The sequence below is a fragment of the Eretmochelys imbricata genome, chromosome 1 (genome assembly GCF_965152235.1).
Source record: "Eretmochelys imbricata isolate rEreImb1 chromosome 1, rEreImb1.hap1, whole genome shotgun sequence".
Classification (NCBI taxonomy): Eukaryota; Metazoa; Chordata; order Testudines; family Cheloniidae; genus Eretmochelys; species Eretmochelys imbricata.
The window spans coordinates 119,867,138-119,883,037 of NC_135572.1; the positions used below are offsets into that span (position 1 = coordinate 119,867,138).

The 15,900-nt window shown below is 43.0% G+C and overlaps 1 protein-coding gene across 1 annotated transcript in view; it reads left to right on the forward strand.

Annotated features, from left to right (window-relative positions):
- Positions 1-15,900, forward strand: part of AFF3 (ALF transcription elongation factor 3) — a 465,059-nt gene that overhangs the window by 196,954 nt on the left and 252,205 nt on the right. The window contains exon 4 of the mRNA XM_077810373.1: positions 4,845-4,889. Coding sequence (XP_077666499.1) covers positions 4,845-4,889 — 45 coding nt within the window. The remainder of the gene's footprint in view (positions 1-4,844; positions 4,890-15,900) is intronic.

Below are 15,900 nucleotides of genomic sequence, written 5' to 3' on the forward strand. Positions count from 1 at the left end.
CTCTTACACTAAGGCTACATCTACGCTACAGTTGGAGTTAGGGGTGTGATTCCCAGCTCATATAGACACACTTGCACTAGCTCTCATCTTACTAGTACTCCACCTACTTCTTCTGCCCCCTGTGGGTACATACTTGGGGTGACTAGCCCATGCGGCCACTCACCGCTGCCCATGCTACACTGGCTACATTGCTGTTTTTGGCATGCTGGCTTGATGAGAGCTAGCATGAGCATGTCTGCGCAGCTGGGAATCATACCCCCAGCTCCAAGTGTAGATGTGGCCTACATTTAAACTAGATTGCCATGGTAGATTGTTCTCCCTTTTTTCAGTGTAAAGATTTGAGAGGAAAGGAAAAGGCTCATAAACTGGGAATTCTTTTAATACAAGTTCCTTTATAGATCACTCTGTGAAAGCTGTTGGTAAGAAAAAAAAAAGTATAAAATAAAATATGTACAGATGTAGCTTTCTTGCAATTACATCCCATATCCCAAGAATTCAGTGTAGTCTTTATTCAGCCTCGTTTCTTACAGCACTCTGTGCTTTGCATGGTAATTAGCTCCTTGTGTTATCAATGATGTGATGCCCCTGGCTATTTCTTCAGTAATAACTGCTGTTATCCTTGACTGCAGATCCTCACATCTTCCTGCCAGATTCTGTGTGTGCGTGTGCGTACAAATGTTTGGTGTTTTGGGGGGCTGCCCTGACTGAGAAATGAAGATAATGGGAAAAGCATCAAAGAACTAAAAGAATCATGCCCACTGCCTTTGATACGTGAACTAGAGTTGCCAGAATTTCACTGAGAGTTCATTGGAGGTTCAGGGAGATGAGTCTGTTGTGATAGATTTCAAAAAGCAATGATAGGCAAATGAGTTCATCAAAGCTGGTATAAATAATAAGTTAGTAACAGCTCAGCAATTCAGCATGAAACAACACCCAGAAACCTCACTTCCTTTAGTAATAGTTTCTTTTAGTTTTGAGTTTTCCCCCAAAACAGAGTAATTAAAATGTACATTGCACAAATCTTTTGCTGTATGTACATTATCAAGAGGGAGAAAGAATTACATCGTTCAAATTATGGGCACTTTTTATATAGATTTATTCAGGCACAGGGTCATGTAGTATACACTGAAAGAATAGTAGAAGCAGAATGCAATTTAAAATGGGCAGATCTAGCCATGTAAATAGGTGAAAGTGTATAGTATTTACAGCGTGTAAGTAATAGATGATTTAAAAAAAACTTTCAGTAAGGCAAATTTACAATAAAACATTAACATACTACATTGTATATTACTTATTCAGGATCAGATTAATATTCAAAGAACCTGTCTAAAGATTCTGGCCTGCTTGCTGGGGAGCCCTCCTCGTCTGTGTACACTAAAAAAGGATGACCAAATTTCTAAGTACCAATCCTCTTTCTGGCGCTTCTCTTGTGTACATTCTTGGTGTGAAAGTTTTTCCATTACAAGACAGTTCATATTTTACCATGCCACAATTCTATAGTCAGAGGGGTTACATTTTTTAACTAGTATGTAATACAAAGGCTAAATACTAACAATAAAAATTAATTGATTTGTCTTTCTTTTTAAAATGTAGATCCTCTACAGGAGCATTAAGTAAGTAGGTCAGGGGATCTTTAGAAAGCTGGTATTTTGTTATAAGATTAATCCCTTTAATAATTTCCTCCCCCAAACCATCTAAATCCTGGATACAACCACCATATTTGCAAGTGTGTTCCTCTTTCCGTGCAAGCCCTCCAACAGATCGCATCTTGATGCAAATTGCAGGCGGAATTTACCACCATGTAAAATTTTTCATACATACAAGGCATGTGCTGTGCCAGGAGGGCTTTGTGTGCTCAACTGTTAATGATGTTGGTGTGATGACTAAGCATAGAACAGGCTTTTTGGGGAAGGGGGGATCCATGGAGAGGAGAAAAATATATCAGTTAGTGAGAGGAAAATAGAAAGTCCACAGAATTTTGTGATTTTTCTTCATGTGTGTTTTTTTCTTGTTAGTATTAACTTTATTAGCAGCATCTGTTGTATTGTTACTCCACTAACAGCAAAAGCAGCATATTGCATTCTTTGATTCATCTGTTGCAATGATGAGTTCAGAATGGAGCTATTTGCAATTGACTGTAGTTCCTTTTAACCAGTGATTTGTCAAATATGAATAATTCTTGAAAGGCGCTTTATGTTGCACCCAGTTCTTCTTCTACTGAAGTCAATGGCATAACTCTTATTGACTTTTAAGATGGCAGACTGTACTACAGCAAAAGAGTTAAAGACAATTCATTTGTTTAATAACCAAGGGCCATATTCAGCAAAAATTTTCAGGAGTGCTGACAATAAAAGACTCATGAGTTCCCATAACCTGGCATGAAATAACAGCCACAAAAAATTATGAAACATAAATTATTGCCTTAATTCTGACTTTGCTACCCCCCTGAGACTTCCAGAGCATATGAATTTAAACCCTCTCTCCAAATCAAATCCTCCCTCCAACTCTGCCAGGAAGCACACTATCATGGTTATTGTACTTATCTGCACTTAGCATGATCTTCCGGGAGAACCATGATATTAACATACAGGAGTAGGGCAAACAGTATTTGGCTAACAATACCATGTAAGTATGAAAAGCATAAATTTTCAGAAGTGGTTAGTGATTGTAGGTGCCTAAATTGAGACACTTTAGAGGTATCTGATTTTCAGAGGGCAGGTGCTCAGCACTTCGGAAGATCAGGCATGTTCCTCAGATTGGACACCTGAACATTTAGGTATCTGGAATCACTAATCACCTTCAAAGATTTGAGCCAAAATTCCTAGCTCACTTCAAAAGTTAATTATTAATAATAACAATAAGTACAAATTTATTTTTTCTCCCACTGTTAAACAAAAGAGTCAGGGCCACATTCTCCCATCTGCTAAATTCATTGTGTTCTGCATAAGCAAAAATCATTTCACTTGGTGGATTCTGCAGTGTAAAGTGAATTTAAACGCTTGGAGACTCCCCCTGGAGAGTTCCCCCTGTTTAGCAGGAATTTCTAAGTTATGTAAAGCTGGCAGAAGCAGCTAGACCGCCTTCTGCACCTGCTTCCCCACTCGTCCTTGCTGCCTGCTTTAGCAGAGCTGCACTGCACAGCGTAAGAAAGGAAGAGGGTATGTTGGGGCAGAGATGGGAGGCAGGGGGTCAGGTCAAGGGAGGAGATGGGGATAGCAGAGCGAGATTCCACTGCACCTCATTCTCTGCTGGTTTCAATGAATCAGAGGCACATGCTTAAAGTTAAACATGTACTTGAATGTTTTGCTGAATGGGGATGGACTTAAGGACCTGTATACAGAGGCAGATTAGGGGTTTGTGGGACCTTGGGCCAGAGCAAGTGGGAGGCCCCTCCCCAACCCTTCTGCCTGCAGTCTCACCCCTCCTCCCCCCACCCGGCGCTCCTGCTGGGGAGCAGGGTCAGGCACTGGGGCTTCCCCCACTCCCGAGCAGGAGCGCCGGGTGGGCAGAGCAGGACAAGCCCCCATGCCCTGACTCTCTGCTGGCAGGCGGAGTGGGGCAAGCCCCTGTACCTCGACCCTGCTCCCTGGCAGGAGTGGGTTGGGGCGTGCCCATTTTTCCAGGCCCCCCAAATTGGCCAGAGCCCCTGGGTAGGGGCCCCATTGGCCCAGTGACTAATCCGCCACTGCCTGTATAGGTAACTCCTCACAATTGTGTGTAAAGTGTTCACTGTGGTTAAGTCTATACTGCAGTATAAGCCTGGGGTTCAAACTCAGGTTCAAGCCAAACCCCCTTTCCATCTACACACAAATTGTGCTAATCCAGGGCTCAGACCAAGGGTCCCAGGACCCCACAAGGGTGGAGGATTCCGGTCTGAGTCAAGCCAGGACCCATGGTTCAAGCCCTATTGCTTTGCAGTGTAGACTCAGCCCCACTGAACTCATACTCTGGGAGTCCTCCAAAAGTATCCCACAATGGTCTGACTTTCTTTGTCCTCTGGAAAGTCATGTTTGGTGGACAGTTAAGTTTTCTCACCCTGTACCATGAACAAAGGGCTAGAATAACCACTTTTTGGGAGGGCGTTAGGCAGTCTGGGATATGGATGGTTGCACTCGGGTCTGCATAATGCAGCGTAGACACTAGAATCCCAGATTGGGACCCACGGTTTAACAGTTCCTAACCAGGGGTTACAGATGAGGGTAGATGCTCATGCCCTAGGTTACAAACCCAGGGTCTGCTAACTCAAGTTGAACTACCCTAGGCTAACATTGCAGTGTAGACATACCCTGAATGGCCCTGTTAGACCTCTGATTTACCTATTGAACACAGCTCCAAGAGTTTAAACGCTTGATTCCATTAAAGTTTCTGTAGTCAATAATGGGCCTAATCCTTATGGAAACAAAACTACCCTGGGCAACCAATGGGAGTTTTACCTACAAGAAGGAGCCAGTCTGTTTTTGTTAATTTATTGTAAATAAATTTATAGTAAATATATTAGGTCTGTGTATATACAGTGACTATTTTACCTATACGTATAATAACCTCATGATATGTGTGAAATGAACCACACCTAAAGTAAATGTAACCAGAATCTTATAGATTAAATAAAAATATATTGTGGTCACTCATTTAAAGAATAAACATTTTAAAAAAATTTATTTTCTTGTAGAAAAAGTAGGAAATAATTTCTGAGTTTAACACATCACCAGTATTCTGATGCTAGAAACACTTGACATTGACTTGAAAATGTACCCAAGTCTTGAGTACATCTCATGTAGCCACATATCCTCAAACCGGCCATTTGTTATTTCTTACTTAAAAAGTATTTTCCTCTTTGTTTACAGGAGAGTGGAACAGGAGATAACAGCTGTATTGAAGAAATTTTGCGGGTAGGAACTCTTTAATTGTTCTGTCATTATTTCATTAAATTTACCCTAAGGAAAGAGAAAGTTTAGATACTAGAATTCCTACTTTAGTACCTGTTTACTTTTTTTGATACCACCTTTCTAGAAAACATGTAAAACATGTAAAAACAACCTCTTGTGCACGGGATTTCACTGTTGCTGACTAACCAGACATTCACCTGGAAACAGACAATGGGACTGTAATGTATAAGTATGTTTCAGGTTTACAAACCATGAAGTGTGTGTGTTACCATTAATCAAGATTGTCAAAAAACTTAATTTGGGGCAGAGGATGTCCACAAGGGTCTTTTTTCGCTTGGATTTAATTAAAATCCATTGTACGGTTTTGTTATTAATGACATGTTATGTCATTATGCCTATTATAAAATCACAACATACAATATCTGCAAAGTTATTTCAATATTTTGCCATCACTATATTTCTTTATCATTTTTATCACAATAATTTCTAGTTTGCATTCATGGAGTAAATTAATGCACTTCTGGACTCATCGAGGCTTCAATATATTTTGATATTGGATATTTTCTTAAGTAGGCAAACTTAAAAGCGTGTGATTTTTCCATATATATTTAACTTCTCTTTTATGGGTTCTCTTTTTAAAGTGGTCATCTAGTAATTTACATTCTCTAGAAAGCTGATATTGTACTAAATAAAGCACAAGACAAATTAGACCAGATGGCATGCCAAAACCTCAGTAAAAACACCTTTATTTTATCGTGTTTCTAGCTCTTGAACATTGTATACACACTTCTTTTGGAACTGTTTAAGAATTACAGAATTGCATATCATTATTTGGATTAAAACTCTACAGTGCATGGTTAAAGACAGTCCTTTCCCAAATAATTTATTAAATACATCTTTTAATTCTCAGACTGGACAAACAATTTTTAAAAGATTGATTATGATGGATTTCTTATAACTTTATTGGCAGAGCTTTTACTTAGCTACCATTTATAGAGTAGGCTTTTCTGAGGATGAAATGCATATTACATAATTCTATAGCCTTGGTCCCTGTTGCTTTGTTACAAATTAAGTAGCAAATAATATAAATCATAAACACTTTTTTACATTTTCAGTATGCACTGGGTGGTGGATGTCAGTCTAATTCACCCACTTACATAAGATTTTTATTCAGGAAAATTAAAGAGAACAGTTGAAGTTTTTAGTCTCACTCTTATTTAATTTTGAAGGAGAGGAGTGTAGACAGTATGATTGGTTTAGAAATATAGAGGAAGACATGGTCCCTTCCATAAGGAGCTACACAGACTTATAAGACAATAGAGTTGAGACACAAAGTACTCTGGATAATGAGGGATTGGAAGGTGCGGTCTCAAAATGGTAAAGACAGCTTCTCTCTCTCTCTTCCTTCCCTCCCGCCCCACTTAATTTCACATTCCCCTGGAGAATCAGTGTTGAAAAGCTTCATAGTAACATGTATTTTAAGGAGGAATTTATGCAGCACATCAGAGGAAGAACAGGCCCCTTGTGCTGCTCACAAATTATTTCATTTTGAATTTAAAAGGGGAAAAAGCCACTATAAGCAATTTTCCCCAAGATCTCTTGCTTCCCTCCCACAGGTCATGATGTTAGATGTAACTTCATCTTCCTCCAAAGAAGGGGGGCTTGGGGAAGAAAACACTTAAGGGCAAATTCAGTGCCCTGCCAGAGTAATGAGCTCAGGAGCTGGACAGATGCAGTCTGGAGTAATTTTCCTCTTTCCGCTCTGCAGAGCTATTCCTTGGAAGCCACTGCCACCCAAACACCCACACAGCACTAGAATCTTGGACCCACCCGTACACTGTCCCCTCCCTCTCTTACACATTAGCATGCTGGGAGCCACTGTGAAGCTGAGCAATGTGAACATCACCTGCAGTTATGGTGACCAGATGTCCCAATTTTATGTGGACAGTGCCGATTTTGGGTCTTTTTCTTATATAGGCTCCTATTACCCCCACCCCCATCCCGATTTTTCACACTTGCTGTCTGCTCACCCTACCTGCAGTGCCCACTGAAATCTTGACACCAATGCTACTGCCAGGGGACCTTCTGCAGCTTGGAATCTAAGGTTGGATTTGCCTCTTAGCATGTGAGCACAAAAACTAAGCTTCTCTGCTGTTACTGCACATTGTAACATTCCTAAGCTGCAGGATTCATCTGCCCAAAACCACATTCCATAACCATCCTCATTTGAATAGGATTATCTACATATGGAAACCAAATGTAACTTTAATTTTTAATTTTTATTAAAAATGAAAAGACTATAAAATGACCATTGCTGATGTTGTCAGAACAACTCTACTGCAGCAAACAGTTAGGGATTGATATGTGCTAAAGAGGAGTTTGTTTGTATACTGACTAATTAAGAGGTTATTGAAAGGTTCTCTTGCTTTCATTTCTTCATCATTCTTGTTTCTTCCTGAAGTTTCAACCCCTTGAACTAAAATCACCCCAGTAACTTAACTGACTTCAATAAAGTTACACTGGGCCCCTTATCCTCAACCTTCTTGTGACAGTTCTCAGGGTATCCCGGACCGAGTCAACTTGTTACCCCCTTTGCCCTCAGCTAGAGGGAGTTTTTCTTGTGGTAGTGGGATGTCAGCTCCGTGACACTGCCAGTCCTTCAGCCACTCAAGCACTTTCCTGTGGGCTTATGCCAACCCTTCCTTCACCTTGCAGGTTAATACTCAGTGCACCTCAATCCCCAAACCCCCATTGAATTGTTTCCTTGTGATATCCGGTCCCTGACACTGGCTACTCGCAGAACTTCCAGATCCTCTGCACCCAAAGGTGATGTATAAATCAATTTACAATTTTTATCTCAAACCACCACTCCTGTAAACCACACAGCACTTGTGAGCCCTGAAGATCAAATTAAAGTAGGTTTATCTAAGAAAGAATAAAGATTTAACTAGAAACAAGAAAGAGTGATGGAAACTGTTGGGGGGTTATTCCTTTACCCACTTACTTCCCTGGTCCTTCTCGCATGAACAGAGAGCAACAATACCCGAAGTCCAAAGGTGCAAACAATTCAATGTTTATTGGGGTGAACTTTCAGCAAGCATGATTCCAGTTTCCTTCCTTAGTGTCCCCCTTCCCAGCTCTGACACCACAGAGCCTTACCTGTATCCCTGTTCCCATTCCGCCCCCTTAGCAAAACATGATTCCAATTTCCCCACCCCCATTCCCTGTTCCCATTCCCCCCTTAGCAAAACATGATTCCAATTCCTCCACCCCTATTTCCCCCCTTAGCAAAACATGATTCCAATTCCCCACTCCCATTCCCTGTTCCCATTTCCCCCCCTTACTTCCTGATTGACTGCAGACTATATAGTAAAACTTGAGTTCTGCTTAGCTATATCTTAACCTATCATTTTACTGAAATTTAACTAACCAATCCTAACATATTGTAACATGATTATTTAAAAAGAAAAGGAGTACTTGTGGCACCTTAGAAACTAACCAATTTATTTGAGCATAAGCTTTCAAAATAAATAAATAAATAAAAAATAAATCTCCTCACTGTATTTTCCACAGTATGCATCCGATGAAGTGAGCTGTAGCTCACGAAAGCTTATGCTCAAATAAATTGGTTAGTCTCTAAGGTGCCACAAGTCCTCCTTTTCTTTATATCCTAACAGAAACAAGTGGTTACAATGCAAAAAACAACAACATAAAATGCGAACCTGAGTGACAGACTTATTAATAGTTACCTTTCCTATGCAATAAAGTAGATTTTCCCCCAAAAGGTCAATCTTTTGAAGAACTGCTTGGTTTTGGACAAACCAGGATCCAAGCATTCATAAATGTGCCTCCTGCCCCACCGCTCCTCAAGGGGTTTTCTCAGTGAATGGAGTGTCCTTCCCTTCACTCTGTTACACTGAAATCAGTCTTTTTTTTTTTTTTTTTCTATTCATAGATAGGGTGAATCCCTGTCTTGTTGTAAAGTTTCTTTTTTACCTTGAAGTGGTTTCAATTGTTTGTTGTTCCTGCTGATGGTTTCCCATTCAAAATCATAGTATTGCACAAGGCTAAACAATTGAGCCTGGCATTGCATCACCGGCCAGACAGGACAGTGTGACAACTCCCCCTTGCCCAAACAGGCCATTACTGAGACATCCTGATGCCTAAAGCACACGTTCAATATAAATATATTATTCCTTAAATATTACCTGCACATACATAGAATCATAGAATATCAGGGTTGGAAGGGACCCCTGAAGGTCATCTAGTCCAACCCCCTGCTCGAAGCAGGACCAATTCCCAGTTAAATCATCCCAGCCAGGGCTTTGTCAAGCCTGACCTTAAAAACCTCTAAGGAAGGAGATTCTACCACCTCCCTAGGTAACACATTCCAGTGTTTCACCACCCTCTTAGTGAAAAAGTTTTTCCTAATATCCAATCTAAACCTCCCCCACTGCAACTTGAGACCATTACTCCTCGTTCTGTCATCTGCTACCATTGAGAACAGTCTAGAGCCATCCTCTTTGGAACCCCCTTTCAGGTAGTTGAAAGCAGCTATCAAATCCCCCCTCATTCTTCTCTTCTGCAGGCTAAACAATCCCAGCTCCCTCAGCCTCTCCTCATAAGTCATGTGTTCCAGACCCCTAATCATTTTTGTTGCCCTTTGCCGGACTCTCTCCAATTTATCCACATCCTTCTTGTAGTGTGGGGCCCAAAACTGGACACAGTACTCCAGATGAGGCCTCACCAATGTTGAATAGAGGGGAACGATCACGTCCCTCGATCTGCTCGCTATGCCCCTACTTATACATCCCAAAATGCCATTGGCCTTCTTGGCAACAAGGGCACACTGTTGACTCATATCCAGCTTCTCATCCACTGTCACCCCTAGGTCCTTTTCCGCAGAACTGCTGCCTAGCCATTCGGTCCCTAGTCTGTAGCGGTGCATTGGTGCATTACATCTCACAGTGGTTATGAATGTTGACAAGTTATCAGCTTTCTGTAGGTACCTTACACATTACTTTTTATGGATAAGTATCCTGCAAGACCTATTCTGTTTAATGAGTTCGTTAGGTCTGAGGTGAGAGTTGTTTGCAAAGGTCAGAGAACCCTTTGCCAAGCAATCTCTGTGTCATGCTTCTTCATCCTATTTGCTCCATTTTCAGCCCACCTACTCAGGTTTAAGGACCCTGAAACACAGTGTTTACGCGATAAATAGAGAGTCCTTAAACCTGAGCAGGCATGCTGAAAATCCAGTAAATAAACTGAAATTGATTTGAGTTGAGGAGATGAAACAACCAAAATAAACAAAAGCTGCACAGCTCAAAAGGCAAACTTCTCAACTACTCTTCATGGATGTCTAGTCATCAGCACAAGCTCAATATAGCTAAAACAGAGCTCTCCCTCTCCCCTCAAGCCCTTGCCTCACACCTTCCTTCTCAGCCACTGTGGACAATATCATTATCCTGCTTGTCACTCAGGCCCATAACCTAGGCATCATCTTCAGCTCAGACCTTTCTCTCAGTCTTCATACCCAGGCTATATCTAAACCTTGCAGATTCTTTCTGCATAACCTCTCTAAGACATAGTGTTTCCTTTCCATCCTCACAGCTAAAATGCTTATCATCTTGCATATCGATTACTGAAACATCCGTTTTTCTGGCGTTGACAAACGCAGTCTTGTTCCACTCACATCCATTCAGAATGCTGCTGCTACTGCTACAAAGGGCATTTTCATAGCCTCTCACTTTGCCCATGTCAGCCCTGTCTGTGTGTTCCTCCACTGGCTCCCCTTCTCCATCGTATCAAACGTAAGCTAGTTGTCTTCACTTTCAATAATGACACGTATGTATATCAATATCTTTCTAAACATAGATGTAGGGAGAGAGAGAGAGATCATAAATATTCACTTCGTAATTTACCAGAATCCTAACTTTATCAGCTACTTTCCACCAAAGCCTTTTGTTATACGGACAGACAAATCAGATATAGCATTGATTTCTTGGATTTCAGAAACAGTATTTTTTTAAGCAATGTTGTTTCAATACTTTCTTTGAGCCCACATAATACAGCAAAGATTTACCTTCTTTCAGAATAGGGACAGCTCCTGTGCAGATAAATAGTGATGGAAGAAACTCAAGGAGCGACAGTCCTTGTGCTCCCCTGAGTATAACAGCTGCTCCTGGCTAGCGACCCGACAGGAGTGGTTGGGAGGTGGAGCCATAGTCCAGTTTCCCTTCTTCTTGTGCAGGCCAGCAGTAACGGGAAGAATGTGCTGCAGCTGCAGCCCATTAAGAAATGTAGCACCCCATCAAGAGGAGTCCCCTACTATACCTGAAGTTGTGGAGTCATTCTTCCTTCTTGAGGTACAGTGGCTCCCAGGGCTTCTATTAGGGCAGCATTCCTTACCCTGCCTAGTTGATGGATTAGTGCTTTACAGGCATGAACTGAGCCTTTAGTTTGCACTGACAGTGCCCAAGACCAATAAACCTTGTACTGTGTTGAATTTTTGAACATACATATGCAAGGTGGGATGTGGTGGTTTAAGTTTGAAATTATTTTATATGTTTTATCCAAACCTATGAGATCTCCATAGAGTTTGTAATTCCACAAATCAGACTGCACAGCACTTAGGAAGTCTGTACCTGAAGGCCACAAAAAAGGTGCACAACTTCAGGGATTCCCATGGGGATTTAAATTGCCACAGGGACCCCCTTAGAGGTTCAAAGTAATGCAACGACTCCTGCTGAGAGGGACATCTACGATCTGCAGAAATCCTAGTCCTGATCTTACTTCATCCACCGATTTACATGAACTGCATCAAATTATAACGACTGTATCCAGAAGCATTAAGTTTTCACCCACAGGGAGGTTATACAAACATTTGAAAGAAGCTAGGGAATCTTCAAGTCAAAAACTCCATTGAATCACAGTTGTAATTATAGACCAACACAGAAAAACCTTCTTAGAACATTGTAGTTATGGAAAGCAAATGTTTGCCAGTTTATACATTCTAAGTGAAGGGCAAAGTATTTTAAAAAAAACAAGAAAAAGCCTGGAAAATCATAGTTAAGATTCTGCACATATCCTTAACTCTGTCCCTCCCTGTATCCTTAACCACGCTACCTCATTGTTCCTCAAAACTCTCTGCAACCATCCTGCATGCTTTCTCAGCATAAACCATGGGCTGTCCAAGTGAGAGTCATAGCATCCCTTTGGTTGATTTTGATTGACTATGACTTTCATTAGTCTGTGTTGTACTGTGCATTTCATAATGGGTGGTGGGATTTTGGGTAAAAGTATATTTTGCTGTAGCATCTGCTTAAAACTGGAGTAATAGTAGTGAATCAGATCCTACATCTCCATTAATTTTACTGTTGTAACCCATGTCTGATATATTGGAAGCTGGAGTTTGTTATGGAGTTGAAGAATGTATGAGATGAGGTTGGTCTGGCTGTTAATGTAGACTTAACTGGGGACTTCCTGGATTTTTAGTGTTTTTGCTGAAAGGAAAAACATGTATGAAATCTTAACTCTAACTCAACAAAAAAATTGTTGGGACTCCAGCTTGGTCTAAACCTAAAACTTAGGTTGATGTAGCTGCCTTGCTCAGGGCTGTGAAAGGCGTTGTGCCCTGTGTGACATAGTTAGGTTGACCTAATTGCCACTGTAGACGCAGCTAGGTCGGCAGAAGGATTCTTCCATCTTACTGCTGAGCACGGGCATATAAAAGGGTGGGAGGCAGTAGGGAATGTTTGGCAGGGCATGAAGGAGGTAGGGAGACAGCAGAGGATTGATAGGCAGGAGAGGGTGATGGGAATAAGAAAGTCTTTGGATACTGAATGAGGGAGGCAACCTAGTGACAGAGGATGTGGAAAAAGCTAATGTACTTAATGCTTTCTTTGCCTCTGTCTTCACGAACAAGGTCAGCTCCCAGACTGCTGCGCTGGGCAACGAAGCATGGGGAGTAGGTGGCCAGCCCTCTGTGGAGAAAGAGGTGGTTAGGGACTATTTAGAAAAGCTGGACGTGCACAAGTCCATGGGGCCAGATGCGTTGCATCCGAGAGTGCTAAAGGAACTGGCGGCTGTGATTGCAGAGCCATTGGCCATTATCTTTGAAAACTCGTGGCGAACGGGGGAAGTCCCGGACGACTGGAAAAAGGCTAATGTAGTGCCCATCTTTAAAAAAGGGAAGGAGGAGGATCCTGGGAACTACAGGCCAGTCAGCCTCACCTCAGTCCCTGGAAAAATCATGGAGCAGGTCCTCAAGCAATCTATCCTGAAGCACTTACACGAGAGGAAAGTGATCAGGAACAGTCAGCATGGATTCACCAAGGGAAGGTCATGCCTGACTAATCTAATCGCCTTCTATAATGAGATTACTGGTTCTGTGGATGAAGGGAAAGCAGTGGATGTATTGTTTCTTGACTTTAGCAAAGCTTTTGACACGGTCTCCCACAGTATTCTTGTCAGCAAGTTAAAGAAGTATGGGCTGGATGAATGCACTATAAGGTGGGTAGAAAGTTGGCTAGATTGTCGGGCTCAGCGGGTAGTGATCAATGGCTTCATGTCTAGTTAGCAGCCGGTATCAAGTGGAGTACCCCAAGGGTCGGTCCTGGGACCGGTTTTGTTCAATATCTTCATAAATGATCTGGAGGATGGTGTGGATTGCACTCTCAGCAAATTTGCGGATGATACTAAACTAGGAGGAGTGGTAGATACGGTGGCAGGTAGGGATAGGATACAGAGGGACCTAGACAAATTGGAGGATTGGGCCAAAAAAAATCTGATGAGGTTCAACAAGGATAAGTGCAGGGTCCTGCACTTAGGACGGAAGAATCCAATGCACCGCTACAGACTAGGGACTGAATAGCTATGCATCAGTTCTGCGGAAAAGGACCTAGGGGTGACAGTGGATGAGAAGCTGGATATGAGTCAACAGTGTGCCCTTGTTGCCAAGAAGGCCAATGGCATTTTGGGATGTATATGTAGGGGCATTGCCAGCAGATCGAGGGACGTGATCGTTCCCCTCTATTCGACATTGGTGAGGCCTCATCTGGAGTACTGTGTCCAGTTTTGGGCCCCACACTACAAGAAGGATGTGGATAAATTGGAGAGAGTCCAGTGAAGGGCAACAAAAATGATTAGGGGTCTGGGACACATGACTTATGAGGAGAGGCTGAGGGAACTGGGATTGTTTAGTCTGCAGAAGAGAAGAATGAGGGGGGATTTGATAGCTGCTTTCAACTACCTGAGAGGTGGTTTCAAAGAGGATGGTTCTAGACTATTCTCAGTGGTAGAAGATGACAGGACAAGGAGTAATGGTCTCAAGTTGCAGTGGGGGAGGTTTAGGTTGGATATTAGGAAAAACTTTTTCACTAGGAGGGTGGTGAAACACTGGAATGCGTTACCTAGGGAGGTGGTAGAATCTCCTTCCTTAGAAGTTTTTAAGGTCAGGCTTGACAAAGCCCTGGCTGGGATGATTTAATTGGGATTGGTCCTGCTTTGAGCAGGGGGTTGGACTAGATGACCTCCTGAGGTCCCTTCCAACCCTGATATTCTATGATTCTATAAGAGCGGTAGGTGAAAACAGTATCTGGATGGGTTCCATGGGAAGAGAAACATTGTTTAGAGGCGCACAGAGGGCGGGGGAAGGGAGGAGTAAAGCTGTGTAGAAGGAATATGGGATGCAGGGGTAAGTGTTTCTTCTGGGGAAAGCAGGGATCAGTGAATTCCAAAGGCTTGGGGTCCTGGCCGAGCACATCTTTCCAGCAGCTCTGTCCCTTTTATACCAATAGACTCCAAATCAGACACCTCCACAAATATGCAAATATATGTGGCTCTGGGGCAGGGGTGGGCAAACTTTTTGGCCTGAGGGCCACATCTGGGTGGGGAAATTGTATGCAGGGCCGGGGCATTGGGTTGGGGTGCGGGAGGGAGTGCGGAGTGTAGGAGGGGGTGTGGTGTGCAGGAAGGGGCTCAGGGCAAGGGATTGGGGCAGAGGAGGGATGTGGGCTGTATGAGGGGGCTCAGGGAAGGGGGTTGGAGTGCAGGAAGGGGCTCAGGGCAGGGGTGCGGACTGAGGGACGGACTCAGGGCGGGGGTTGGGGTGCAGGAGGGGTGTGAGGTGTGACGGGGGCTCATGGCAGGGAGCTGGGGTGCAGTAGGGGGCTAAGGGCAGGGGGTTGGGGTGCACAGGGGTGCAGGGTGCAGCGTGCAGCGGGGGCTCAGTATCAAGTGGAGTGCCCCAAGAGTCAGTCCTCGGGCCGGTTTTGTTCAATATCTTCATAAATGATCTGGAGGATGGTGTGGATTGCACCCTCAGCAAGTTTGCAGATGACACGAAACTGGGAAGAGAGGTTGTATGCCGTTGTTGCCAAGAAGGCCAATGGCATTTTGGAATGTATAAGTAGGGGCATTGCCAGCAGATCGAGGGACGTGATCGTTCCCCTCTATTCGACATTGGTGAGGCCTCATCTGGAGTACTGTGTCCAGTTTTGGGCCCCACACTACAAGAAGGATGTGGAAAAATTGGAAAGAGTCCAGCGGAGGGCAACAAAAATGATTAGGGGACTTATGAGGAGAGGCTGAGGGAACTGGGATTGTTTAGTCTGTAGAAGAGAAGAGTGAGGGGGGATTTGATAGCTGCTTTCAAATACCTGAAAGGGGGTTCCAAAGAGGCTGGATCTAGACTGTTCTCAGTGGTAGCAGATGACAGAACAAGGAGTAATGGTCTCAAATTGCAGTGGGGGAGGTTTAGGTTGGATATTAGGAAAAACTTTTTCACTAGGAGAGTGGTGAAACACTGGAATGCGTTACCTAGGGAGGTGGTGGAATCTCCTTCCTTAGAAGTTTTTAAGGTCAGGCTTGACAAAGCTCTGGCTGGGATGATTTAATTGGGGATTGGTCTGCTTTGAGCAAGGGGTTGGACTAGATGAGCTACTGAGGTCCCTTCCAACCCTGAGTTTCTATGATTCTAAGCAGGGGTTGGAGTGCAGGAAGGGTGTGGGGTGCG